Here is a 23,051-nt window from a genome sequence, read left to right on the forward strand (position 1 = left end):
CAGACAAAAAATTTTCTATCTTTCTAGAAATGCAAGGCAAGGGTCAACGACCTTAAAGGTTACAACCAATGACAACCTCCACAGCCACAAAAGGTCAAGAGGCTTGCACTAATGACAATTTTCTTCAAGCAAATACAACTTTGCAACGAATTTTCAGATCATTAATTGGAACGATTAAAAATTACATAAAAAATATAAATTCCACCCATAAAGGAAAAAAAAAATATTTAACATACAAATTTTTAAACAACTACCCCATTCATAAATTAAACCCTATTTTCCAATGTTTTAATAAGATTAGGGGAAAAAAAACTAGAATTTATATCGTGTTACGTCTTAGTAGCAGGATTTTACTTAACAAGCAATCAATTCCATCAAGATCTTACCACCGCGCCACCGGGTCCCACCCTCCATCCGACGTTACACAATCTGAGCCGCAAATTTTCGCTCCCTTTAGTATCCATGGACGATCTGCGAGCACTTGTTCTTGATCCAACGGAGCCCTTTCCTCAAAGAAGCTTTTACATTTCCTTCCACACTGTAAACCTTGTATTTCGCTATCCTCTTCTTCCTCTTCATCTCGGGATCCGTAAACCCCCACGGCTTCGACGTCCCTTGACTCGACCGAGTCGGAACGGGTGGTAAATCGGGGGAGCGGGACCGACTCGAGAAGATCTCATTGGGTCCAACGGTCGAACTCTTCCCGCTTACAATCTCCATCCGACGATCCACCCCGGACGGCCCTTGAACCGACCCATAACTCTCCATTGAGATAATAAAAGAAAGGAAAACTTTTTTAGGGTTGATTTATGGGAAATGAAAATGAGTGAGGTTAGAATTTGGGGAACTCGAGGCTATACGGTGAATAGAAAATGAAAACACTTTTTAAACAACTTCGATGCGTCTGTATGGGAAAATTTTTTCTGAGCTTTTTGTGAGGTGGTTTGTGCACTGGATGATTCGTTTTTTAAATCCGATTTTGTTTCTAAAGAAAATTTGTTTGGTTTAAGGTGTAAATTAAAGAAGGAAAATGTGTGGAGTGGTGATACAGCCTCGGTTTTGCCGATCTTTGGCTGTGATGAAAACCTTCTCTTCTCTGTCTTCCTTTCTCACATCACATTACTAATTTGGAAAATGTTCAATTCTACTTACTAGTACAATAAATTAGTTAGGCAAGTTTAGGACAACTTTGTTGAGTTGTTAGAAGAGAATTAATGAAAAAAGAAAGGAGGCCAAAAGCGTGATGATGCCTTATTTTGGAGTTTTTTAAATTCTCGATGATTTGTTTCTGTTTATATTTTGGTTGATTGTTTATTGCTTTTGCTTTTTGTATTGCACATTTGCACTATCTTTTTATAGGTGAGTACGAGAAATTTTGGCATTGGATGGTTTAAATTAATATAATATTAAATTTAAATTCAATAGTATTCAAAATTTTATTTGAATTCGATTTTGTTTTATATTTTTAATTTAAATTTGATTTAATATAAAAATTGAATAATTTATATTCATTAGATTAATATATAAAAATAAATTTAATTTTTATATTCAGTAAAATTTGATTATTTGTATTTAAATTTAAACTCAAATTTAAAATAATTTAATAATTAAAATATATAAAAATATAAAAACTTAATAAATTCATAAATTACTCAAATTCAATATAAAAATGATCGAATTCAGTTCGATTAATATATTAAATTTTTTGAACTTGAACTTAACTTAACAATAATTAAATTAAATTCGAGTTTTATTCGAATTAAATTCGAATAATTTATGAGTATTAATATATTATTTATATTTTTAATTAAAATTAAGATTAAATGAATATGAAAATTTATTAATTTAATAATTAAATATTATAATATTTTTTATAGCTTAATTATTAAATTAAAATTTTTTTATCTTCACCCCTTTTTATAATTTCTATCAAACAAAACGTAAGGGAAATTTGAATTACAATTTACACACGACAAGTTTTCAAAGAATCCATTTATTTTGTATCTATATTTTATATTTTAATTTACAATTTACACTTTATATGCATATTTCTTCGGATTGTTGACCTTCACAATCTAAAAATTCGTGGTATATCTGACAATCTTCAGCATTAACCTCAAGCTCTACTCTGGAGAAAAGAAAACTTTGCCAGTTGGGTTGCGAGGATTGTGCCCTCCGTATCTGAACAGTTCCAGAACATATTTTAATAAACATTGTCCGACTAAAACGATGTCGCTTTAAGCTTTAACAAGGTCCCACGAATTACAACTTTATCGTGCTCGCCGCCGAAGATGCAATAATGGGTATTTCACTATTTTTGTTTTTAATTTTGAGACTTTTTTTTTTTTTTTTTTTATCATGACAAATTTCTGTGGCTTTCAAGTCGGTGGAGACAATTATTTAAAATTCGCTTAAACAAATAGGGGTTTGATTAAATAAATAATTTAAAAAACCAATTATATAAAATAAAATACTATTTTAAAATTTTAATTGAATATAATAAAAGGACATAGACTTGTTTAAAAATTATAAAAAAGTATAAGAATTTTTTTAGCATTTTAACCTTAACGAAATGCAATAATAGAAGCGTGACAATTACTAATGAATTAACACATTTAACAGCAACAACTGATCAAGTGGATAACTGCAGCCTAAGTTACATCTTTTCAAATCCCTGAAGTTGTTTGTCCCATTTTATTACTTAATAATATTTAATTATTAATTGAAAATTTTACCGTATGTTAAAAAATTAATACAACATCTAACGATAACATTTTACTAGTAATTTTTTTATATTATATTATAATAATTCATTTGTAACAAAAAATCAATTCACTAACTAGAAAGCATTTTACTTACAATTATTTTCTAAATTATGTTACAATTGTTCAATTATAACAAATAATTATGTAATATCCATCACTTATAAATATAAGTTTTATATTAAACTTTATGCAATTATGAATTGTGATTGAATTAATTATAATATAATAATTATATGTGATATATTTAACTAACTAACTAACTATTAAATTTTCAAATAAAACTTCGATAAAGGTTTTTTTTTATAAAATTCGTGAAATTTTTTAAATATAAATAATTTAATTAAAAATTTAATAAAAGATTTAAATTGATAAAATAATAAAATTTAATAAAAGATCAATAAATTTATATATATATTATGCACAGGAGGTGAGGTGATAAAATTTTTACTAATATATATATAATTTATAATTTAAAGTTAATCAGTATTTATTTAATGATAAAAATTATATTAAATTTTTACTAAAAATATTATCTAAAAAATATGTCAAAATTTATTAAATTTTATTAAATTTTACACACTTGATTATGTAATAAAAATTTTTAATCTATCAACTTTTATTTTTAATTTTTATTTTAATAATTTTTTGTAAAATATTTTTCGAATTTCATAAAAAAAAACTTCATTTAACTATTTCCAAAAATTTATAAAGCTTATTAGAAAAAAAGAAGATGCTGATAAGTCAATTAATATGAGTAAATTTATGAAAAATTTTAGTAATTGTAAAAAATTTGAATGCCATGATCAAAATCACGTGAAACAGAGCAACATTAGAACTATTCATGTTTGCTTACAAAAGAAAAAGACACAATATAATAAACTGTAAATATATGTGTACAAAATATTTTTTTATCAAATTAAAATGCATTTAGAAATTTTTTATTTTCGATTTCATAATCTGATAACCATTTAAATTTTAAATTTTTAAAATAAGATTTTATGATCTGTAATACTGAATTTAGAAAATTTTCTTTTTCAAAATTTAAAAAAATCCATAGATATTAGATGGATTTGAGAAAAGTCTCAATTATTACGTGCCCTTTTTATCATATCCCATTTTTCCTTTTCCTTTATTTTTTTTATTTTTTCCTTAAAGAAAATATTTAATCCACCCCGTGAGCTGGATTCCATAACGGCATAGGTACGATAGGGTTTCCAATTTTTCAAATTCAAAATGAGTGGCATCATTGTTATTAACTCCACATCAAAGCCCAAATTCCACCACGAAAAATAATAAATAATTTCAAAAAGGAAATTAACCACCCAAAAAAAAAGGAGAAAAGAATCCTCTATAAACAATACCACTTTCCTCACCCTCCGCCCCTCCTCTCCCGATCCATTCGATTAACCCTCTAAAAGCCCTCCTCTTCTCTTTCCTTTTTCCTCTTTCTTTCACTCTTCCAAATACCGCGACACTCTTTCTCCCCTATCATTTTCCCAAGCAACCGATCGACTATTCCCAAAATCGTACATCGTATTTCACCTGCAAATTAATTGGCGATTCAATCGGATTGAAGGGAAAAAAGCGAAGATGTCACTAAGACCGAGCGAGAGGACCGAGGTTCGAAGGAACAGATACAAGGTGGCGGTTGATGCGGAGGAAGGTCGGCGGAGGAGAGAAGACAACATGGTCGAGATCCGAAAGAACAAGAGAGAAGAAAACCTTCTTAAAAAACGCCGCGAAGGACTTCTCGCTCAACAACAACAACCGCAGCAACAGCAGCTTCTCTCTTCCACCGCCGGTTCTGAGAAAAAGGTATATTCCAATGATTAATCGATTCGATCCGTCGGATCGTGAATGATATCTAGAGTTAACTTGTTGTCGTACATGAATTTCTATATTGAACTGATTTGCGGTTGCCTTATTTCGATTGGTTAGTATATTTTAAATAGAGTTAATGGTGTTATAAATTGCTGATTAGGAGGTAGCTCAAACTGTATTAATTAAATGAAGTGAAATATTTTTTTAACTTGTTGATTTTAGTAAGTGTCAATAAAGAAAAGGATAAGATTATCTATCTAATTACTATTGAATTTAACACGATTTTGATGTGTTTTTATAATCTAATTACAGTTAGAAAGTCTGCCGGCCATGGTTGCGGGCGTTTGGTCAGATGACAAGAATGCGCAGCTTGAGGCAACAACTCAATTCCGAAAGCTGCTATCAATTGGTTGATAAATTATTTTGTTGTTTTTTCTTGCTACAATTTATTTTTAGTTCTGCAAATTTGATGTTATTATTACTCTTATTTTACCTGCAGAACGAAGTCCTCCAATCAATGAAGTTGTACAATCAGGTGTTGTTCCTCGCTTTGTTGAGTTCCTTACAAGGGATGACTTCCCACAGCTTCAGGTTATTAGGATTTTGCTCAATCTCTTTCATATTGTTTGATTGTTTCATCTTTTTAACTGTTTTTGTTTACTCTTTTGGCTTGTAGTTTGAGGCAGCTTGGGCTCTTACAAATATTGCTTCAGGGACATCAGAAAACACCAGGGTCGTAATTGATCATGGAGCTGTCCCTATATTTGTTAAACTCCTAAGTTCTCCAACTGATGATGTACGCGAACAGGTAAATATTGCAGACTGCAAGTGATCTTCTGTTCATGAATACAGTATGTTTGCAATTCTCATATGGATCATCATTCTTTTGAAATTATAGGCTGTTTGGGCGTTAGGAAATGTTGCTGGAGACTCTCCTAAATGCCGTGATCTGGTCCTTAGCCATGGGGCCTTGTTGCCACTGTTGGCACAATTCAATGAGCATGCAAAGCTCTCTATGTTGCGAAATGCTACCTGGACTCTGTCAAACTTTTGCAGGGGCAAGCCACAGCCTTCATTTGAGCAGGTTGGACTTTTTTGTGATATGAATTGTTGGAGTCATTATTACTCTTTTGCTAATATGTGGTGCTTTTGAAATTTAATAATCAGACAAAGCCTGCTCTGCCAGCTCTTGAGCGTCTTATCCATTCAAATGATGAGGAAGTCCTTACAGATGCATGCTGGGCCTTGTCATATCTCTCAGATGGTACTAATGACAAAATCCAAGCTGTTATTGAGGCTGGTGTCTGCCCCCGACTTGTTGAGCTCTTGCTGTAAGTGCTTGAATTTCTTTCCCTTTTTCAAACTGATTTTTTATTTGATGTATTTGTTTTACTCATTTATATCTCTTCTAGAAGTTGCTTGTGAAGTCTGGATGTTTTTAATATTTTCTCACTTAAATTTCCCCCTTGTTGTTAGTCATCCATCCCCAACTGTCCTTATCCCTGCTCTTCGCACAGTTGGAAATATTGTTACAGGGGATGATATGCAGACCCAGGTATGGATTATTTCATGGAAATTTTGTTACTTTCTATACTGTTATTTCAATTTCTTTCTCTTGAAATATGATTTGTAACTTGTCCTTGTTCTTGGTCTAGCTAGTTAATTGCATTTATATCTACACCTTTGCAACTCTGATGTGAGTGTTGTTTCTTCAGAAATGTTCATCTCATTTGGTTATGTCTATGAATGTTTGTCTGATGAAGACTTAAAACTGAGCATTTTTTAATGAAAATTGACTATTGGGTTTTATTCTGAAAACTAGCAACCTTTTACATGTTTATAATGACATTTGACATGCATATAGAAAATTTCTAATGAATACATTAAACTTCAAATATCTTCCTTCTAGAAGGATCTAGAAATGAGAAGATTTTGATGTATGTAATGAACTAATGATTCTAGACCGTGAAATAAATTGTACATCTCACATGATTCAAGCATATTTTGTTTTTGGCTTCTTGATTGACATGTGCTTAATGTATTCTTGGTCATGTTTAATTGACATACTGTGAGATGAATTCTAGTTGTTTATTTACATTTGGATCAGACAGAATTGTTGATTATTAGGATTATGAGTTGATAATGTCTTGTGTTTTTCTGTGGACAGCAATGTCTGTGTTAACGTCACTGCTTTTGCTTGCCTCTTGCTTCAGTGCTCTGATGCTTCATGTTATTTCCCCTTTCAGTGTATTATAAACCACCAAGCTCTTCCGTGCCTCCTGAACCTGCTGACAAATAACTATAAAAAGAGTATCAAGAAGGAAGCTTGCTGGACCATCTCAAACATCACTGCTGGAAATGTAGATCAGATACAGGTATCCAGTTTATATAGTATAACAAACCTATAGTTGATGGTATGTTTAAGTTTTCAATCATGGCATTTTTTTCCAGTTTGAATGAATTTCGGTTGAGCATGAATTTTGAACTTCTTTTGCAGGCTGTTATTGAGGCTGGCATTATTGTACCTCTAGTTCATCTACTTCAAAATGCTGAGTTTGAGATCAAGAAAGAAGCTGCGTGGGCAATTTCAAATGCTACCTCTGGTGGCACCCATGAACAAATAAAGTATATTTTCTTTGCTATAATCATTCTCTTGGCTCTTGATACAATTTTCCATAAATAATTAATTTCTTTTTTGTTTTCCAGGTTTCTGGTGAGCCAAGGTTGCATTAAGCCATTGTGTGATCTGCTAAACTGTCCTGACCCAAGAATTGTCACGGTTTGTTTAGAAGGTCTTGAAAACATCCTGAAGGTTGGTGAAGCTGAGAAAAATTTGGGTCACACCGGAGAAGTCAATCTCTATGCCCAGTTAATTGATGACGCTGAGGGGTTGGAAAAGATTGAAAACCTCCAAAGTCATGACAACAATGAAATCTATGAGAAGGCAGTGAAGATTCTTGAAACCTATTGGGTGGAAGATGAGGATGAGCCATTACCCCCTGGTGATGCTTCACAATCTGGGTTCCAATTTGGAGGCAATCAACTTCCTGTTCCTTCTGGTGGATTCAATTTCAGTTGAAGGTATGCATTTAAATATGTCCAATTACCTTTTCCAAGGAAGGTGACTGAGTCTGTTAGGAAAACCTATCTGTTAATTTCAATACCACTTGCTCTATACTTAAGCAAGTTCACTTAGGCCTGAGTTGCTCTCTCTCTCTCATCCTTCACTGTTTACCTTGATAAGAATATATTGTGTATTCATATGCAATAAATGTTTGGATAGGCCATATTTATGAGTGAATACCATGCTTTATAAGAAACACTGTGGTCTGATCTGAGTCCCCTGATGACTGTTATAATAATTGAATAAAGGTCAGCAAAAATTAGCTTTCCTTTTTATCAAGCCTAGATTGCATTATTCTGTTCTTTGGGTCTGGAGTATGTCACATGCTGCTTGTGGCCCATAATTTGTAAAGCAATTCAGTTATGCTGTTGCTGGGCCTAATTGCTTAGAAGTTGTAAACTTGTAATATGACAATACGTATGTTTCTTGTCTTGGTTAGATGCCGTAACATGTTTTGGAATTTGCAGGACACTTGGTGTAGAACGAAAGCTAAAATGTCGGTGTTTTCATGGTGTTTTTCGGAATTCACGTATGGTTGAAATGATACCAAAGTATGTTCTTAAGTCATCTCAATAAAGACGGTGTATGATACGATGGTAAAAACGTTTGAAGAGTCTGGAAGCCATACAGACACTTTCTTTCCATGCGGTAGTTAATTCTTTTACAGCGGCCTAATTCTCAGATTGCAAGGGTGAGACATACAACTCCATATCAGTCCCAACTTATGCTTCTGCTTATATGAAAAGGATTGGATCCTTTATTAAATGTCTTTTTTTTTTTCTCTCTCTCTTTTTTATATTTGATTTTAGTGGTGGTTGGTCTTTCTGATCCGAAAGACGCATCAATATCAGTTTTGGGAAGGAAAATTTTATTTTTCTGGTAATGTATCATTGTCAAAAACCTGTCCGGTCTTTCTAAATAGAATTTGATTGATTGTACCCCAACTATAATTAGTTTAATTAGTTTAAAAGTGTACTTTATTTAAGATTTACAAGTACAAAGAAAAAGGCATGCCTTTAAAAGCGTACTTTAATTAGTTTCCCTTCGTGTTAGGCCGTTCTCGGAAAGTGCGGTCCCTAATCGGGGATTTTTTTAATTCCAAATGCTGTTTGCAATGCCTTTGCCCTTCCATGCGGCTAAAATTAGTTATTAGTTATTAATTATGACGCCGAACCAACTCATCTAAAAATGATTTAATTAAAATCAAGGTGGTAGGGCCTTTGGCATCTCGTAATTCAGTGTGACCAAAATTACCCATGTCATAGCTAGTATGAATATTTGTTTTTGGGCAAAGCAATAATGAGAATTTTGGGATGAGGGTAATTCTGTAAAATCATGGAGGTTGGCAGTACCCGAAAATGAACTATCATCTAAACAGGAAGGAGCCCGGAAGTTGGCTTCGAATCCAGACCGAGACATATACCGTGAAGATGACTTGTACATGTTTGGACGGGCTTTGAAATACTGTTTTTGACATTTGTCTCTTTATCACCTTAAACCTTATTCGCAACAATGCGACTATAGCATTAGATTTAAACTCTTCAGTCACAGATTCAAAAATCATCTGTATAGGTTGGCCATCGTTGTTTGCTTCGAACTGACGAACGTCATCTAAAAAGAGATGAAAAGCCAAGTATCTTGTGTTGATGAAGACGACTGTGAATCATGTAGATTGGCATATTGTTGGTGGAGAACAGCTGCGAAATTCGATGAATGTGCTAAGCTCAAGCAGGACTTTCCTGACGTTTCCATTCTAACGCCAAGGCTCAGACTGCTTAGAGAACTGGAGAGATTGGCTTTAATTGCGCCTGATGGACTAAACGAACTTCGTCGCAAGCTTCTTGGGTATCGTTCAGGTGATTTCTGGGTACCAACTGGAGGGATCAAGAAGGAAGATATGGATATTCCCCCAGTGAACACAATACTCTTGGTGGGTTTCTCTGGTTCAGGCAAGAGCTCGCTTATCAATCTTATGTACAGTATTCTTGGTCGGTCTGGCCTAATACCCTTTGCTCAAACATCATCAGGTAAGACCATTTGTATAATTTATACTTTTTATTTAGAATTGATAATTCGCATTTGTCGTAAAAAGGTTTCAAAGGCTTCAAAGTATATTTAGAGAAGAAATTGAGGCGAAAAAGGATTTTACAATTTGAAGTTTTCTCATGTACCTGTAGGAAGTTGTTCCAATTACACCACCATGTACATGGAAGAACACAACGTCCTGAGATCAATGCAAAGTGGTTTCTGTGTTTACGATTCAAGAGGGTTTGATTATGGTAGACCAAGAGAGGCATTGGAGGAATTGTCAAGATGGATAAGTGAGGGGATTCATCATAATGAGCTATGCTTGAGATATAGTGACTGCACAATAATGACAGATGATGTGGAGAATGTTGTTATGAGATCATCTTCAAAATTTGTGCAGAGAAGAGTGAATTGCGTGATGGTCGTAGCTAACATGGCAGATATTTACAAAGCTTTAAAAGCAGGCGATTTTAAGCCGTTGGAGGCTACCAGACAGCTCTTCTGCTCCCCTACTTTGCGAAAAAGCAGTAAGTTTTCTCTCTGAATCATGACCTGTTTCTCCTGTTACTGTCTTTAATTTCTGCAATTGTAATAATAATGGTACATACCATGAATAATGATAAGGAGTTGGAACACAAAATTGGAACTGCACAAAACCATCCCTCTATTACACAAAGCCAAGAAGACTGGATTGGCCCATTTTTTTGCTCATTCAAGTGTCTCTTACAGAAGTTTCCATTTAGATCCTTGAAACATATGTTTCACATTTCATAGTCAAGGTTTCAGATGTTTTTGTCAAATGTCCCTTGTGTTTATAGGTCCCTGTAATGAAAATTGACCTTTACACCTTCACCTTAGTTACTATCAGAAGCGAGGCATATTCTTTTCAGTCAATTCTTACCTGTCACAAGTGCTTTTATACACGTTTGGAAATATCAGGAGCCTGCAGATGATGATTTTGGCCTTAAAATTCAAACTGGCAAAATTTAGAATAACAAAAAGCTTTTGTACATATGATTTCTAAACTCAAGTGTGATTGACCTCTTCAAAAAGCTATACTCTCTAGTCTCCTGAACTCTACATCTAGAACTGTCACAATCCTTCAATCATATTTTCTTAAGAAAGACCTTGGTTTCCTGCCTTGCAGTACCATCAGTAATCTGTGAAGCACCTAACACTAAGTCTCACTTTCGAGGAATTTCTCTTATTCTGATGCTAATTACTATTATGGCTTTACTTGTATGACTACTCTAATTTCTTGTTAAAGTTCTCTGCTACGTGGTTTGATTTTAAACTACTTCATAGTGACAACAAAACCAATGCAATAATGTGAAATATATGCCTAAATCCTAATCAGGTCTACATTCTTCATCGTCTGTGGCTGCAGATGAAAACCCTTTCTTGATCTTGACACATGGTGACTTGTTATCCACTGAGGAGAGGATAGATGGCAGGCTGAAGATATGCGAATGTCTGGACATATCAGGGACGAATGGAGTTTATGACATAGTATGCCTCACAGAGTATGGGTTTCTAGTAGAAGAATCGGATCCAGTGTCAGCCTATGCCTTGACTGAAGCTGTATACAGGGCACTGCTTATCTCAGATAGAGGCCACTTTCCAAAGAAAAAATTCCAGGACTGGGCATTGTTGATATTATTGTGGCTTCTGCGTTTCATTGGCTTTTGCTTCGCTTTCCTAGCTGATGTTTTTTCCAAACTTGGACAGAAACAGAAACCGAGGATGTGATTCAAGAGATGACCAACCTAACCAAGGATTTATTTTGTAAAAAGCAGTGTATCATCACTAGGAAAATGTCTTTTTTATTTAGTAGTTCAGTTTAGGAGACTGATCTTGAGATAGGTTAACTTACTGACTTGAAATGCCAGACCAAGTTTAGACTCTTAGTTAAAATTTCTAATTCGTCATCTGGTTTTACCCACTGATGTATTAATTTCTCACCATAACGAAGAATACCAAGGTTTTCTAGCATAATTTCGTTTTGAATTTTCTGGTGTTGCATAAATGCATCAGGTAGCTGCCCTTAATAAGGGTATGGATTTTATATTTACAGAATATCTTGTGATTGATGTTACGACAAAATTTGATGCAAAGAAAACATAATTAGGTTTTAGGAAGTTTATATTTGGATCAATACCAGCAGATTAGCACGAGGGTAGAAGTTCTAATAAGATTCGTATAGGATCTGAAGCAGTGACAATGATTTTTTACACTCCTTGAACTCCTGGCTCAAATGATCTAGGGATTTTGGTACTGGATTCGTTGGAACCGAAACGCAAAAAGTAAAAAAAAAAATTGTAAACAAAACAGATTAATTATTGGGGAATTATTAGTGGGAAGCATAGCAACAATTACATACATTCCACCCTTTCTTAAATCTATTTGTGGGTAGTTTCATTTTGTATCTTTTAAAAGGTTTTTGAGCCACACTCACTACACTTTTATTTACAAGTAAAAGAGATGGCTTAAAGGGTTCAAACTAACGGGTGGCTGTCTGTTCATATGAACCAAAATATATTGGCGGGGTTTTATATTTCATTTGGGAGTTTGGGACCTTAGTTGTCTTTGAATTAACTTATTTCCAAACAAAATTTGAACTTATCATAATTCTAGTCTGTTTGTATTGAGTTTCAATCTCAAGATGTTTATGAAAAAAAAAAAAAAGAGAATGACGGTGAGAAATAAAAGTAAAGTGTGTTTGCATTTTAATGCGCAAGTCAAATAGAATAAAATTAAGAAAGAAATAGGAAGGAGAAAATGATTTTGAAATCAACTTTAGTGATACATGAATCTTCGTATTTATAAGTGAACAACAAAAAATTATCAAGGGATAATAAAGACAGTGCGAAACTAATGTAATATTTAGCATATTAAATTAATTTGACATATCAAGTAAGTACAAAATAATAAAATATCCCTAATTGTCTATTAAAAACTTCTAAGAAGGAAAAAAAATTATCAAGCCCTTTCAACCACCAAATACCGCGCTCTTTCTAGTATCCTGCCTATCATCACCGGATTCACCTTCATTTATATTCACCATTTGGTTAATTTTGGGAGTGCATAATTCTTGCTCACTCTTTTGGTATGCAACCGAGACAAAAGGCCCCAAGGATAAAAAACCAAAAACCATAACGACAAATATACAAGCTGGCCTTGCCATAGCCGCTCGCAAAGAAGGGGAAGGTTTGTTTTTTGGAGTGTTTCCAGCCTCTCAATGGCACTATGCTATAAATAATGCTGTCATATATTCTCAAAAAAAAAAAAAAAAAAGAAACAAAACAAAAAAACAAAATGCTGAATCCTGGCATTTTGTTCTTTTTTTTACTTTTGTTTTTGTTTGGAGTGTGGTGCAGCGGTGCCCGCTTGACTCTTTGCATAAATTTTGTTTTCCCCAGCCGAACAGCAATAAAAAAGGGGGCACCACACTATTACCAGTTTACCACTTAGCCTGTTACCCACTTAGGTGCTCTAAACTCTATCATGTTTGGTTGGTAGGATTGCCAATTTTATTCTTTTCATTTTCTTTTTTTTATGGTTCTTCTATTTTATTGTTTAGTTTGTTTTCTAACAAAGAATAGCTATTTCATAGAATATCAATTCTTTAAAAATAAAAAATAGTAATTTTTTACTCTTCCCTAAAAATTGTAATTTTTTGTCCATTAAAAATCGAGAATAATATTTATAAACAATTTTATCGTTATATATTTAATTAATTCTAATTTTGTCATTAAATTAAATTATAATAATGAACGAATATTAAAATGTTATTAAATTAATATTTAATATAAAATTTTATACCTATACTCTTTGGTGAGGTGGTCCAGCTGGCCCCCGGGTAACATTCTTCATTATACTCCAAATGTGTACATTTCATGATCTTTTGGTAGCAGTAATGTTTAACAGTATTTGGTGTGACTGATTTTGGATTTTGTTGCTTCATTACTTGCAGTCTCTTTGCAATGCACGTGGAATCGGATACAGAAAGAAGAAAAAGGGCTATTCTTGGTTTGAACAGAGATTGTAGAACAGAAAAGAGTAAAAGTAAAACTTGAATTGATGTTAGTCGAAGAGGTATTAAGAGCCTAGGAAGAGATATGGGGCTGCATCGTATAGTGGGGAAGCAGGAATGGGAGAGCAAGCTGAGAGAGGAAGAACAAGCTCTATCTTGCGGTTAGTGTATGCTTAGGACTAGTTAGAACGAATAAAAAGATGATCAAAATCATGGTTCTCTTATGTCACTTTAAAAGAGGAAAAAAGAAAGAAAAAAACCCAAAAACCCCTCATTGTCATTGCTTCAGATGTAAAATCAACAGTTCTGAAGGTGTCTACAAAGGATGAACTATTTTATTCAGATTATATTTGCTTATTTCTCTGTCATTCTTGCCTTCCTTTCCAATGTTCCCTTCCCATCTTTGCCTAGTGCCTCTACGATATACGCCAAGTTTTTTTTTTTTTTTAAATGTGCTAAATTCTGACTTTCTTTCAAAAAAAATTTTCCACATGGTTTAGGATATTCATCGATAATGAATGTACCGGGATGCAGTTTAATAATCAGCTAAGCTGGATGCTGCAAAAATAAATGGATCTGTAGTTTTCCATGTCAAAAATCAAATCATGGCATATCCAACGTCAATTGGCCATGCATGCAACGTCCACTTTGCATATTACCTAGCTAGTCTCCCAACAATTCATTAACAAATGGGAAAAGCTTTGCAATTCTTTGCATGGCATGACCTGATTTATTTTGAAAGTGAACGGGCTCGCCTCTGCTTTAATGGTTCGTTTTTGGCGGTGTGAAGTGGGTATGAACAAGGTGGAAAATAGTGAGATTCAGGGGACCTAGGAATTAATTAACAACAGATTTTGTTTTGATCATATAATAAATAAATGGTATTAATGGAAGGCATTGATTGATTGACTGAGGTTAAAAGAAACTGCAATTGCACGTGCATATGTGAATTGTAAGAACAATGTGATACCGTTTAAGAATATGTTGCTACTAATATTAAATTAGTCTATCAATTTACGTTAATTTCTCTTTTAACCGAACAATTAATACACTCAAATAATGGAATTTATAATACTAAGTATCATGGAAATTCAGGTGACTTTGATTTTGTGCGATAAATCATAAATCATATTGGTGATGGGGACTTTCTATATATATATATATATATATCTAATTTTAGATTCTATTTAGATGAACGATATGATTATTATAAAATTAAAAATAATAATAAATATTATTATAATTATAATTAAAAAAATTATTGTAATTATAATTTAAAAAATTTTAATAAAAATTTATGTTAATTTAATTTTATTGAAATTAATACTTAAAATCAATTGATAATGTGATAAATTTGATTGTACCACACTCGAGATATCTAAACGGAAACTTAGTCAAATGATACAATCAGTAGGTCAATTTTCCTTTACATATAACCAAGAAAAACGTATTCCAACCTTTCGTGTCATTATCAGGTCAAGCCCCACGAGGCCACGACTGATAATCATGCGTTTAGATGATGATAAAATTGCCCAATAGAAAAAAGGGAATAACAAACAATTTTGAAATTAAAACTTTTATTAGAAACTTGAATCAAGCTACCATTACATCTCCTCGTCCTGCTCTGTTTTTCTTCTCTCAAAAAGTCTGAAACTGAAACACACTAAAATAATGGCAAAAGCAACCGTTTCTTCTACAAAGAAGGCCAAAACCTCCAATTCTCCCCCTTCTTCTCTCCTTGAGGTCCCCTGTTTCCCTCTTCTTTAAACTCATCAAACTTTCAAGTCCTTTTTCTTTCTTTCTTTTTTGGTTTTAACTGTGTTTTATAATTGCAGATGATTTTTGAAGCAATATCGACCCTGAAGGACCGGACAGGTTCCACCCAGACAGCGATAGCCAAGTTCATTGAGGACAAATACAACAAAATGCTACCCTCAAATTTCAAAAAACTGCTATCGGTTCAGTTGAAGAAGTTCGTGAAATCCGAGAAGCTTGTGAAACTTAAGAATTCCTACAAGATTTCTTCAACTGAAAAGCTGAAGCTGGCGATCAAAGAGACCCAGAAAAAGAAAGGCACTGCTAAGCAAAATTCCTCAACACTCAAAGGAAAGGTTGCAAAGAAGGTGACTGAGAAAAGCGTCAAGACCAAGAGGCTGAGTCAGGTTAAGATCCCAGAGGCTTTCAAGAAAGCTAGAAAGGAAGTGAAGAACCCGTCTCTGGCTCGAAAGTGAAGCGTTTGAGTCAGGTTAAGTCCCCAGAGGGATAGAAAGAGGAAGAATTTGAAGTCTGGGAGTAACGCGAGGGTTGCAAAGAAGACTAGGAAGTGAGGGATTGTTGCCAAAGGATAATCATGATGTTAGGTTGCTTTTTGTTGTATGTAGATATGGTAGTTATGCATATATTTATGTCGCATATGGTCCTCAGATGGAAATTTAATTTGCTTGTGCTCTTAAAAAACAGTTTAAGTAGATGCTGCTCTTAAAGCTATTCAGGATATTTTGTGATTCTATCAATTTACAACAGTTGATCCTTTTGAATGCAATTTGAATATGGGAAAAACTTACATGAAGTTTGAAGTTTATGAAATTTTTTATTAAAAATAAGTAAATAAAAATTAAAATGATAGATTGAAATATCTCATTGTATAAGTTAAATGTACAAAATTTTTATAAAAAAATTAACAAATTTTGATATATTTATTATATAGATATTTTTAGTAAAAATTTTAATAAAATTTTTATCATTGAATCAATTAAATTTAAATTATAAATAATATTTTTAATAATTTTATAAATTATTAATCTTTACATTAAATTTTATCAATTTATCAATTCATATTGTTTATTAAAATTTTTATTTATTTATTTTTAATAAAAAATTCATAAAACTCTATCTATAAATTTTCATATAAATTTTATCCTTTGAATATGAAGACTGTTGCTTTTAATAATCTCCTCGGGGCATTATTTGTTAATTACTGCCATACTTTCTTGTTTGGAATTTGCAAAGAACATTGTTACAGCAAGTGTTTTTAAATTAATTCTCAATTCATGCTCGAAGAATAATCAAATTAGTAGTCCTAATTGTTACACTTCTTATTATAATTCTATACGATTTTAGTTTCTATTAATAAAAACCAACAGTGATGTTCAGCTATCAATGATGAGATGAGACTCGTTCCTTATCCCATACGAGAATCTGGCAGTCCCAGAGATACATCAACATGTTCATGCTGTTAACCACATTATTGAAATTTAGAACTTAAACGATGACTTGCTTCAGTCATTGCTTGAAGTTAACCTTTCGCGTAACTAGATCAGGTCATCGCCCCATGATCCATGTGCTTTCATTTAATATTTCTTTCATGATCTTGCGCAAGTACATCATTTTTCTTTATCTTATGGTAGTAAAATTCCGAAAGAAATTAAATAATAATAATGATAATAAAGAATGATATAGAATCATAAATCGTCTTGTCAAATGTAGGAGATGCACTGACCAATAATTGAGCTTTTCAAATAGGGATATCAGGTTTAGAAAATTTGTCCCCAGAAAAGAAGCTTTACAAAGAAAATTACTTAGGTTAATACTCTTCTGTCAAATTGCTAAATTTAGATATCTCCAACTCTACGTCACATTGAATCGACCTAATTTTGATCTAGTTGTTCCTGTTTGGTAGCAAAAGCTGTTGCCTTTTCATAAGTTTCTGAGATAGAATCCAGTCCATAATAAAAGCTGTTATCACCTACCACTGCCTTTCTGAAAAAGAAAAAGAAGATTTTCTATTTCTCTAAAAATAAGACTTTTCATTTATTATTAATGATAAAAAAAAAAAAAAAGAAGATACGATAGTTGGTTATCCCTTATCCACATAAATTACAAAGTTTATTTTCTTAAGGGTCAAAATTTATGACTTGTGATGAAAACAGAAGTACCCCACTAGGTCATGGGATTCCACACATACATGATACATCCATTCCAATTTCCAACCTTTTTCTTCCACTCAAAGGCAAACAGTAGTAATCATCTCGAAAGCACATGTCCCAGCTTCAAACCTAGAATTTGTAAAGCAAATCCTTCGTTCCCCTTGCGTTATTAATGTCCCACTCCCACTACCGACTCATCATTTCACGCTTATTCTTCTTTTTGTTGACTTTGGACTTAAGATTCTTGACTCCACCCCTTTTTTTTTTTTTTTTTACTTGACGAAGAAATATTGAATTCACCGGGAAAATAAAATTCACTATCCCTTCCTCCCTTCTAAAAAAATTAATACCTTGCTCAATCGGTGATAAATTTGATTCAAAATTAACCTTTTTTTTTTTTTTTACTAAAAAGCTTATAATATTTAAAATTTAGAGTTTACTAAAAAATTAACTTTATATTTTTAATTTTTAAAAGAAAAACGCATTACCTTAAATAACAGTGGATAGAAAGTAATAGTTATTTCCTTTTTTTTTTTTGATCTTTTACACCTTCATTCTTAAACTCATTTGTAAAATTAGTTTTTGAAATTAGGAGATTATCACCAAACTATGATCATTAAAAAGTTCTTTATTAATTAAACTACCTGACATTTGAATATATGTCCCTTTTGCTGACAAGTAAAAGGAATTTCAATTCAATTTAATGCATTCCTTAATAATTTTTATTTTGTTGCTATTTTGTTAAGATTTTTTATTATAATCCTCATCTAAAAGAAGATGAGTCAGTTAATTAAATTCCAAATTACAAAGTTAATTGAAAAGGAATTGTATATTATAATTTGATGAGAGGAATGAGGAATCAGATTGATGACTTCCATTAGAAGCAGTAAGGATGGACGGCTATAATATGGCAAACACATTGGATATGGATATGGACCGCGTGAAATAAGGCTAGACCTCTCCATCTACATATTTCTCCTCTTTAAATATTGCCGCTATATTAGCACTATCATTTATAATAGTACATATATAATATATATAAACTATTATAAATGATATATATTGTATATCGTCGCACTTGTACGAAATTTATATCACACTCGTCAGTCTCCCACCCGCAAAGTTACCTCTTTTTCTCTCTCCATTTTTCTTTCTCAAGAAAGGAACCGGAGAAGAAATTAAGAAAGGGTCATCATTTAGGAAGAAACAGTGATGGAAGGTGTTTCTGCGACCATGTACAAGGGTTTGAGAAGGTACTGGAAGAGGAGAGGCTACGTCAAGCTAAATGGTTCGGGACGGGAACGGCGGAGCAGGGTGGAGCTTGGTTCCTCTCGGCGGAGGAGGTTCTGGAGGATCAGGGTCAAGGCAAAGCTGAGAATACCTTCACCCAAGAAGTTCTTTGTTTGGCTACGTGATGCCTACGTGAAAATGATGCTGAGGTTAGGCAACTCCAGGGTGGTTAGTAGTGGCTACGGAGGAGCCATAGATGATAATGGGATTGCTACCTTTGGGAAGCGTCCGCTGAAAGAGTATGACGAGAAAATGATCGTTGAGATCTACAAATCCTTGGTGATGGCGCAAGGTCAGCTGGTGCCTTGGGAGGCAGATAAGCTTAGCTCTGCAATTATTTGTCATCGCTGAAAAAACAGAAAAAAAAAAAAAGTGTTAAGAGTGGGTTTATTTAATTTCACACATCCGATTATTTTCGCCACAAACTTGTGGTGAAAGGATTTGGATCATGGAAATTAGAGAAGAATCAATTCCCAAAGAAAAGCCTGAAAAACTGCTTTTTTTTTTCCCTCTTCAATAGGGTTTTAATGTCGTTCTTTTCTTGTGATTAAAACCAGTAAATTGTTCAGTTTGGCAATAGCCAATAAGCTGTTAAATGCACCTGACTATTTGTCGGGGACCAAAAATGGTTTTAATTAATAGCGGGAAGCATCATTCATGCTTGTTAATTTTTTTTAATTAGTATAATTAAGCATAATTAATTAAGTTCTATGCGTATTAATTAGATCAAGTTGTTCAGCTATTTCGTCCTCCACTAAATATTGTTTGATTGTGGTAGTGGCCATCAACATTCATTGATTCAGAGAATAGGAAAAACAATATATTAGCTATTATATGATGCCATCAAGAACAAATAACAAGATTAATTCATGAGGAACAATTAATTTTTATATATAGCTTAGGGCAAAGTTTTTGTTATTTTAGGACTGAACCCCCAGCTAAAATATTCAAGATTGGTGGGGCTTTGGAGCTATATGCCAGTAATTATAAAAAGCACTGACCATTGGCAACAAGCCCATTGAAGACCTCCTTATGGTGGGGCAATGAAGGTTTTGAGGCAACCTTTGTCTTGGTGGTGGAGTGGTTGAGGGATCTAATCCATCTTTAAGATGAGAACGCCTTTTGTGCATTATTAATATTCCATGTGCTTCATGTTTTGTTTTCAACACTCAATGACTTGACGAATGAATCATAAAAATCCAAGCCTTTGATCTAAGCTGCGAGATTTTTGTTTTTTTTTGTTTTTATTTTTTTTTAAGCTTGATGAAAGAGAAACGATTAAGATTTCACAATCTTTCCCTAAATTCTAATATGAGATCAGATTAACAGGCTATTATAGGCATTTATTAAGATTAATTTAATTTAATTTTTTTAAAAATACAGATCATTTACAAACTGTTATGAACAATCCGATTCAAAACAGGAAAATTAAACAAAGAATGAATTCTTCAGCTTAAAAATCGTTGGTCTAATGATGTTAACATATTAATCAAATCAAAATCGTCCGTAATCTTTCAACTTCCTTGCAACCAAAGACTGTCTTAAGCAATTCATTTTTTTGATGTAATGTTACCTCATGGATGATGTATTTGCCCCTGGGGCCTGGCTTCTAGAGACAATCTGCCCTACATAAATGCGCAACAACTCAGGTCAGGTACCATAGTTAATTGAGTTTCGTACTCTCTTCTTAAGAGGGCATCAAGACTGGAAGTCCTTAAGATTGCTAAGATTCTTTAATTCCACATCATTTTCTGTCAACCTATCAAAGTAACTGTCAATTTTTATTTTATAATAACTTTCGTTTCATTTTTTTGCTATATGTTTGGATAAAACCAAAAAAAAAGTCACACATACTGACAATATTTCTACTCTTTTAAACGTATGAATCTGACCATGGGATAAAATGGAATTATTTTTACGACTAGAAATGCATGGAAAATTCATACACTTGACTTTTACCCATCTTAGTCAACAAAAAAATAATAATAAAGAAGGACCACCCCTTTCATGTCTTTATAATTATTGCTATTTTCTGTTATATATTATATCTGTGGCCTTTTTATAATGCAATGAAGCTACGAAGGCACCTTCGTGACCTTAAACAACTAATTAAATCAGGTCGTCGTCAGTTTCTTGGTTATGATCGATGTCTACATAAAAGAGCTTAATTAATTATCTTATCAGTTTATTGGCCAAAAAATTTTAGCTTATGAATTTAATGAAATTTGACATTAATTATAACTTATTGCACTTTCTTTTATTAGAATATTGAGGAGTGAAATTTGGTATTAAAATATGGGTTTATGTTTTATGCACTATCAATGTATAAAATTTATATATAAAATATATAAACTTTATATATTTTATTAATAAATAAGTTTTTTAAAAAAAATTTTATATTTATTTTACAAATTGATATTTATATATTAATAAAATATTATGATAATAAAATGTTATCGTCTGATTCATTAATAATATATAATATTTATACAATGAAAATGAATCAAATATAATTCTTAAACTATTAATATTATCAAAGAGAATAATTATAAGCACCAAAAACAAAAAGAATGATCGAGTCCAACCCAAATTCATATAGATTAGGACATTGAGGTCTATGTTGGATATCCAAAATTAAAACCAACCTAGTAGTCTGGGATTGTGGTCCAGATTATTTAACAGCCCATTAAATATAAGGCCGAATTTAAAATTTTGTTGGATCGTAAGTTTCAGTCTTTGCCCAACCCATGTTTCATCGACAAATTTTCAATTGACTTCGGGAGCAAGAGGAAACAGAGTCAAATTCTTCGGAAAATATCAAAACTTGTCGAATTACTATAAGGAATTAAGCCCAAAGTTTCAAAATCATGAAATAAATGTAAGACCCAAAAAGTGGATTCTTTGCCTGTAAAAACAGGGAGCATATGAATTATAATTTTTTTTACTATAGTTCTAAAATGGTCAGAAGTTTATCATTTATAGGTTTGAGTTCAATATAAAATTCTAAATTATGATTTATTAATTATACTACATAATTATAAATGAAATACTCCCCTAAAAATAATCTCGGATGCCTAAAAAAAATGCCAAAATGCAAAACCCACTTAGTTTGTTATTATATCTGTTAAACATAATATAGAGGAATCGTGTTATTTGCTTTCCATTAAAAGCATGTTGTGCTCTTTACTTCTAAGCACTAGGAAGTCTACTATGCTTTGCTTTTAGAATCACTTTCCATGTCGTTTCCCTAACTCTCATTTTTCTAACATGCAGTGCAGCACAAGCAAGAAAAATAGCATCACTTGCATGTTTCTCAAGTCCACAACATTTTTTTCCCTCCATCAATATAATAATTGTGTCACACGAACGGATCAGTCAATCAATCTGGTTCACTTAGCCATTGCAACAAGTTTTTTCCTTTATCCCCCACTTTGTTTCGAGTATAATGGCATACTTCGTTTACTGTTGGAAAATTTACACGGTTAATTTGATTGATTACAGAATCTGTTTCTTTAATCTCTCCTTTAACCTAAAATAAGAGACAAATTCTTCAATCACAAAACCTTTATTATTATATTTTTACCAACCCCCCCTGCCCCAAGTCTAAACATTCTTTTCATTGAACTTTCGCAACTTTGCAAAGTGAAAGTCTTGAATTTAAAATTTAATTAAACTTGTTCATATAATTTTTTAAGAGATGCATTCAATAATTTTAAAATTTAAAATTTCTAACAACTTTAATTTTTTTATAAAAAAATTTCATTAGAATTCATTTATATAAATAAATATTTTTATATTAACAAATGCAATATTAGTATAATTTGGAGTATGTTTGATATCAACGAAGACAGGTTAACAACAATCAGATTTTTAAGATAAAAACCCAATATTTTTATGCTTATATATCATGATTTGTTTGTTCGCTTGCTTTTGGATATGTAATTCGCACCAATATTTAATCGAACAGCCTCGCAGAAGTCTATTTCCTAGCATTTGGTCAGCAAATTTGCCAATTTCAAGTCCAAATCTAACACCAAACTCTGTTACTAGCATTAGTATATATT

General features: G+C 32.5%; 4 protein-coding genes and 1 pseudogene across 6 annotated transcripts; 4 read left to right on the top strand and 1 right to left on the bottom strand.

Moving 5' to 3' along the window:
• Nucleotides 1–98: 98 nt before the first annotated feature.
• LOC111313391 (uncharacterized) lies at nt 99–1,275 on the bottom strand. The gene has a single exon (XM_022914063.2). It carries the CDS (start codon nt 766–768, stop codon nt 454–456), a length of 315 nt encoding a protein of 104 aa, XP_022769798.2. The 5' UTR covers nt 769–1,275; the 3' UTR covers nt 99–453.
• A 2,813-nt stretch (nt 1,276–4,088) lies between these two features.
• On the top strand, nt 4,089–8,654 carry LOC111314092 (importin subunit alpha-like). The gene is made up of 11 exons (XM_022915120.2): nt 4,089–4,580; nt 4,899–4,995; nt 5,086–5,177; nt 5,263–5,394; nt 5,485–5,670; nt 5,754–5,917; nt 6,063–6,141; nt 6,833–6,961; nt 7,084–7,211; nt 7,293–7,667; nt 8,178–8,654. The coding sequence occupies exons 1-10, from the start codon at nt 4,356–4,358 to the stop codon at nt 7,663–7,665; spliced, it is 1,605 nt and encodes a 534-aa protein (XP_022770855.2). The 5' UTR covers nt 4,089–4,355; the 3' UTR covers nt 7,666–7,667; nt 8,178–8,654.
• Nucleotides 8,655–9,147: 493 nt separating this feature from the next.
• Nucleotides 9,148–11,745, top strand: LOC111314093 (uncharacterized). 2 transcript variants are annotated; one of them, XM_022915121.2, is made up of 3 exons: nt 9,148–9,737; nt 9,888–10,265; nt 11,126–11,745. In XM_022915121.2, the coding sequence occupies exons 1-3, from the start codon at nt 9,332–9,334 to the stop codon at nt 11,485–11,487; spliced, it is 1,146 nt and encodes a 381-aa protein (XP_022770856.2). In that variant the 5' UTR covers nt 9,148–9,331; the 3' UTR covers nt 11,488–11,745. The 2 variants fall into 2 exon arrangements, with proteins under 2 accessions (XP_022770856.2, XP_089608238.1); XM_089752112.1 differs by having other exon boundaries at nt 9,194–9,737; nt 11,096–11,745.
• Nucleotides 11,746–15,201: 3,456 nt separating this feature from the next.
• LOC111313392 (histone H1.1-like) lies at nt 15,202–16,313 on the top strand (annotated as a pseudogene). Its single transcript, XR_016332664.1, has 2 exons — nt 15,202–15,514; nt 15,607–16,313. The product of XR_016332664.1 is annotated as a histone H1.1-like (transcript).
• Nucleotides 16,314–18,714: 2,401 nt separating this feature from the next.
• LOC111313393 (uncharacterized) lies at nt 18,715–19,504 on the top strand. Its single transcript, XM_022914064.2, has one exon. It carries the CDS (start codon nt 18,910–18,912, stop codon nt 19,336–19,338), a length of 429 nt encoding a protein of 142 aa, XP_022769799.2. The 5' UTR covers nt 18,715–18,909; the 3' UTR covers nt 19,339–19,504.
• Nucleotides 19,505–23,051: the final 3,547 nt, after the last annotated feature.

This window comes from Durio zibethinus, chromosome 23 (assembly GCF_047325235.1).
Source record: "Durio zibethinus cultivar Kanyao isolate XHJ-2024 chromosome 23, ASM4732523v1, whole genome shotgun sequence".
NCBI lineage: Eukaryota > Viridiplantae > Streptophyta > Magnoliopsida > Malvales > Malvaceae > Durio > Durio zibethinus.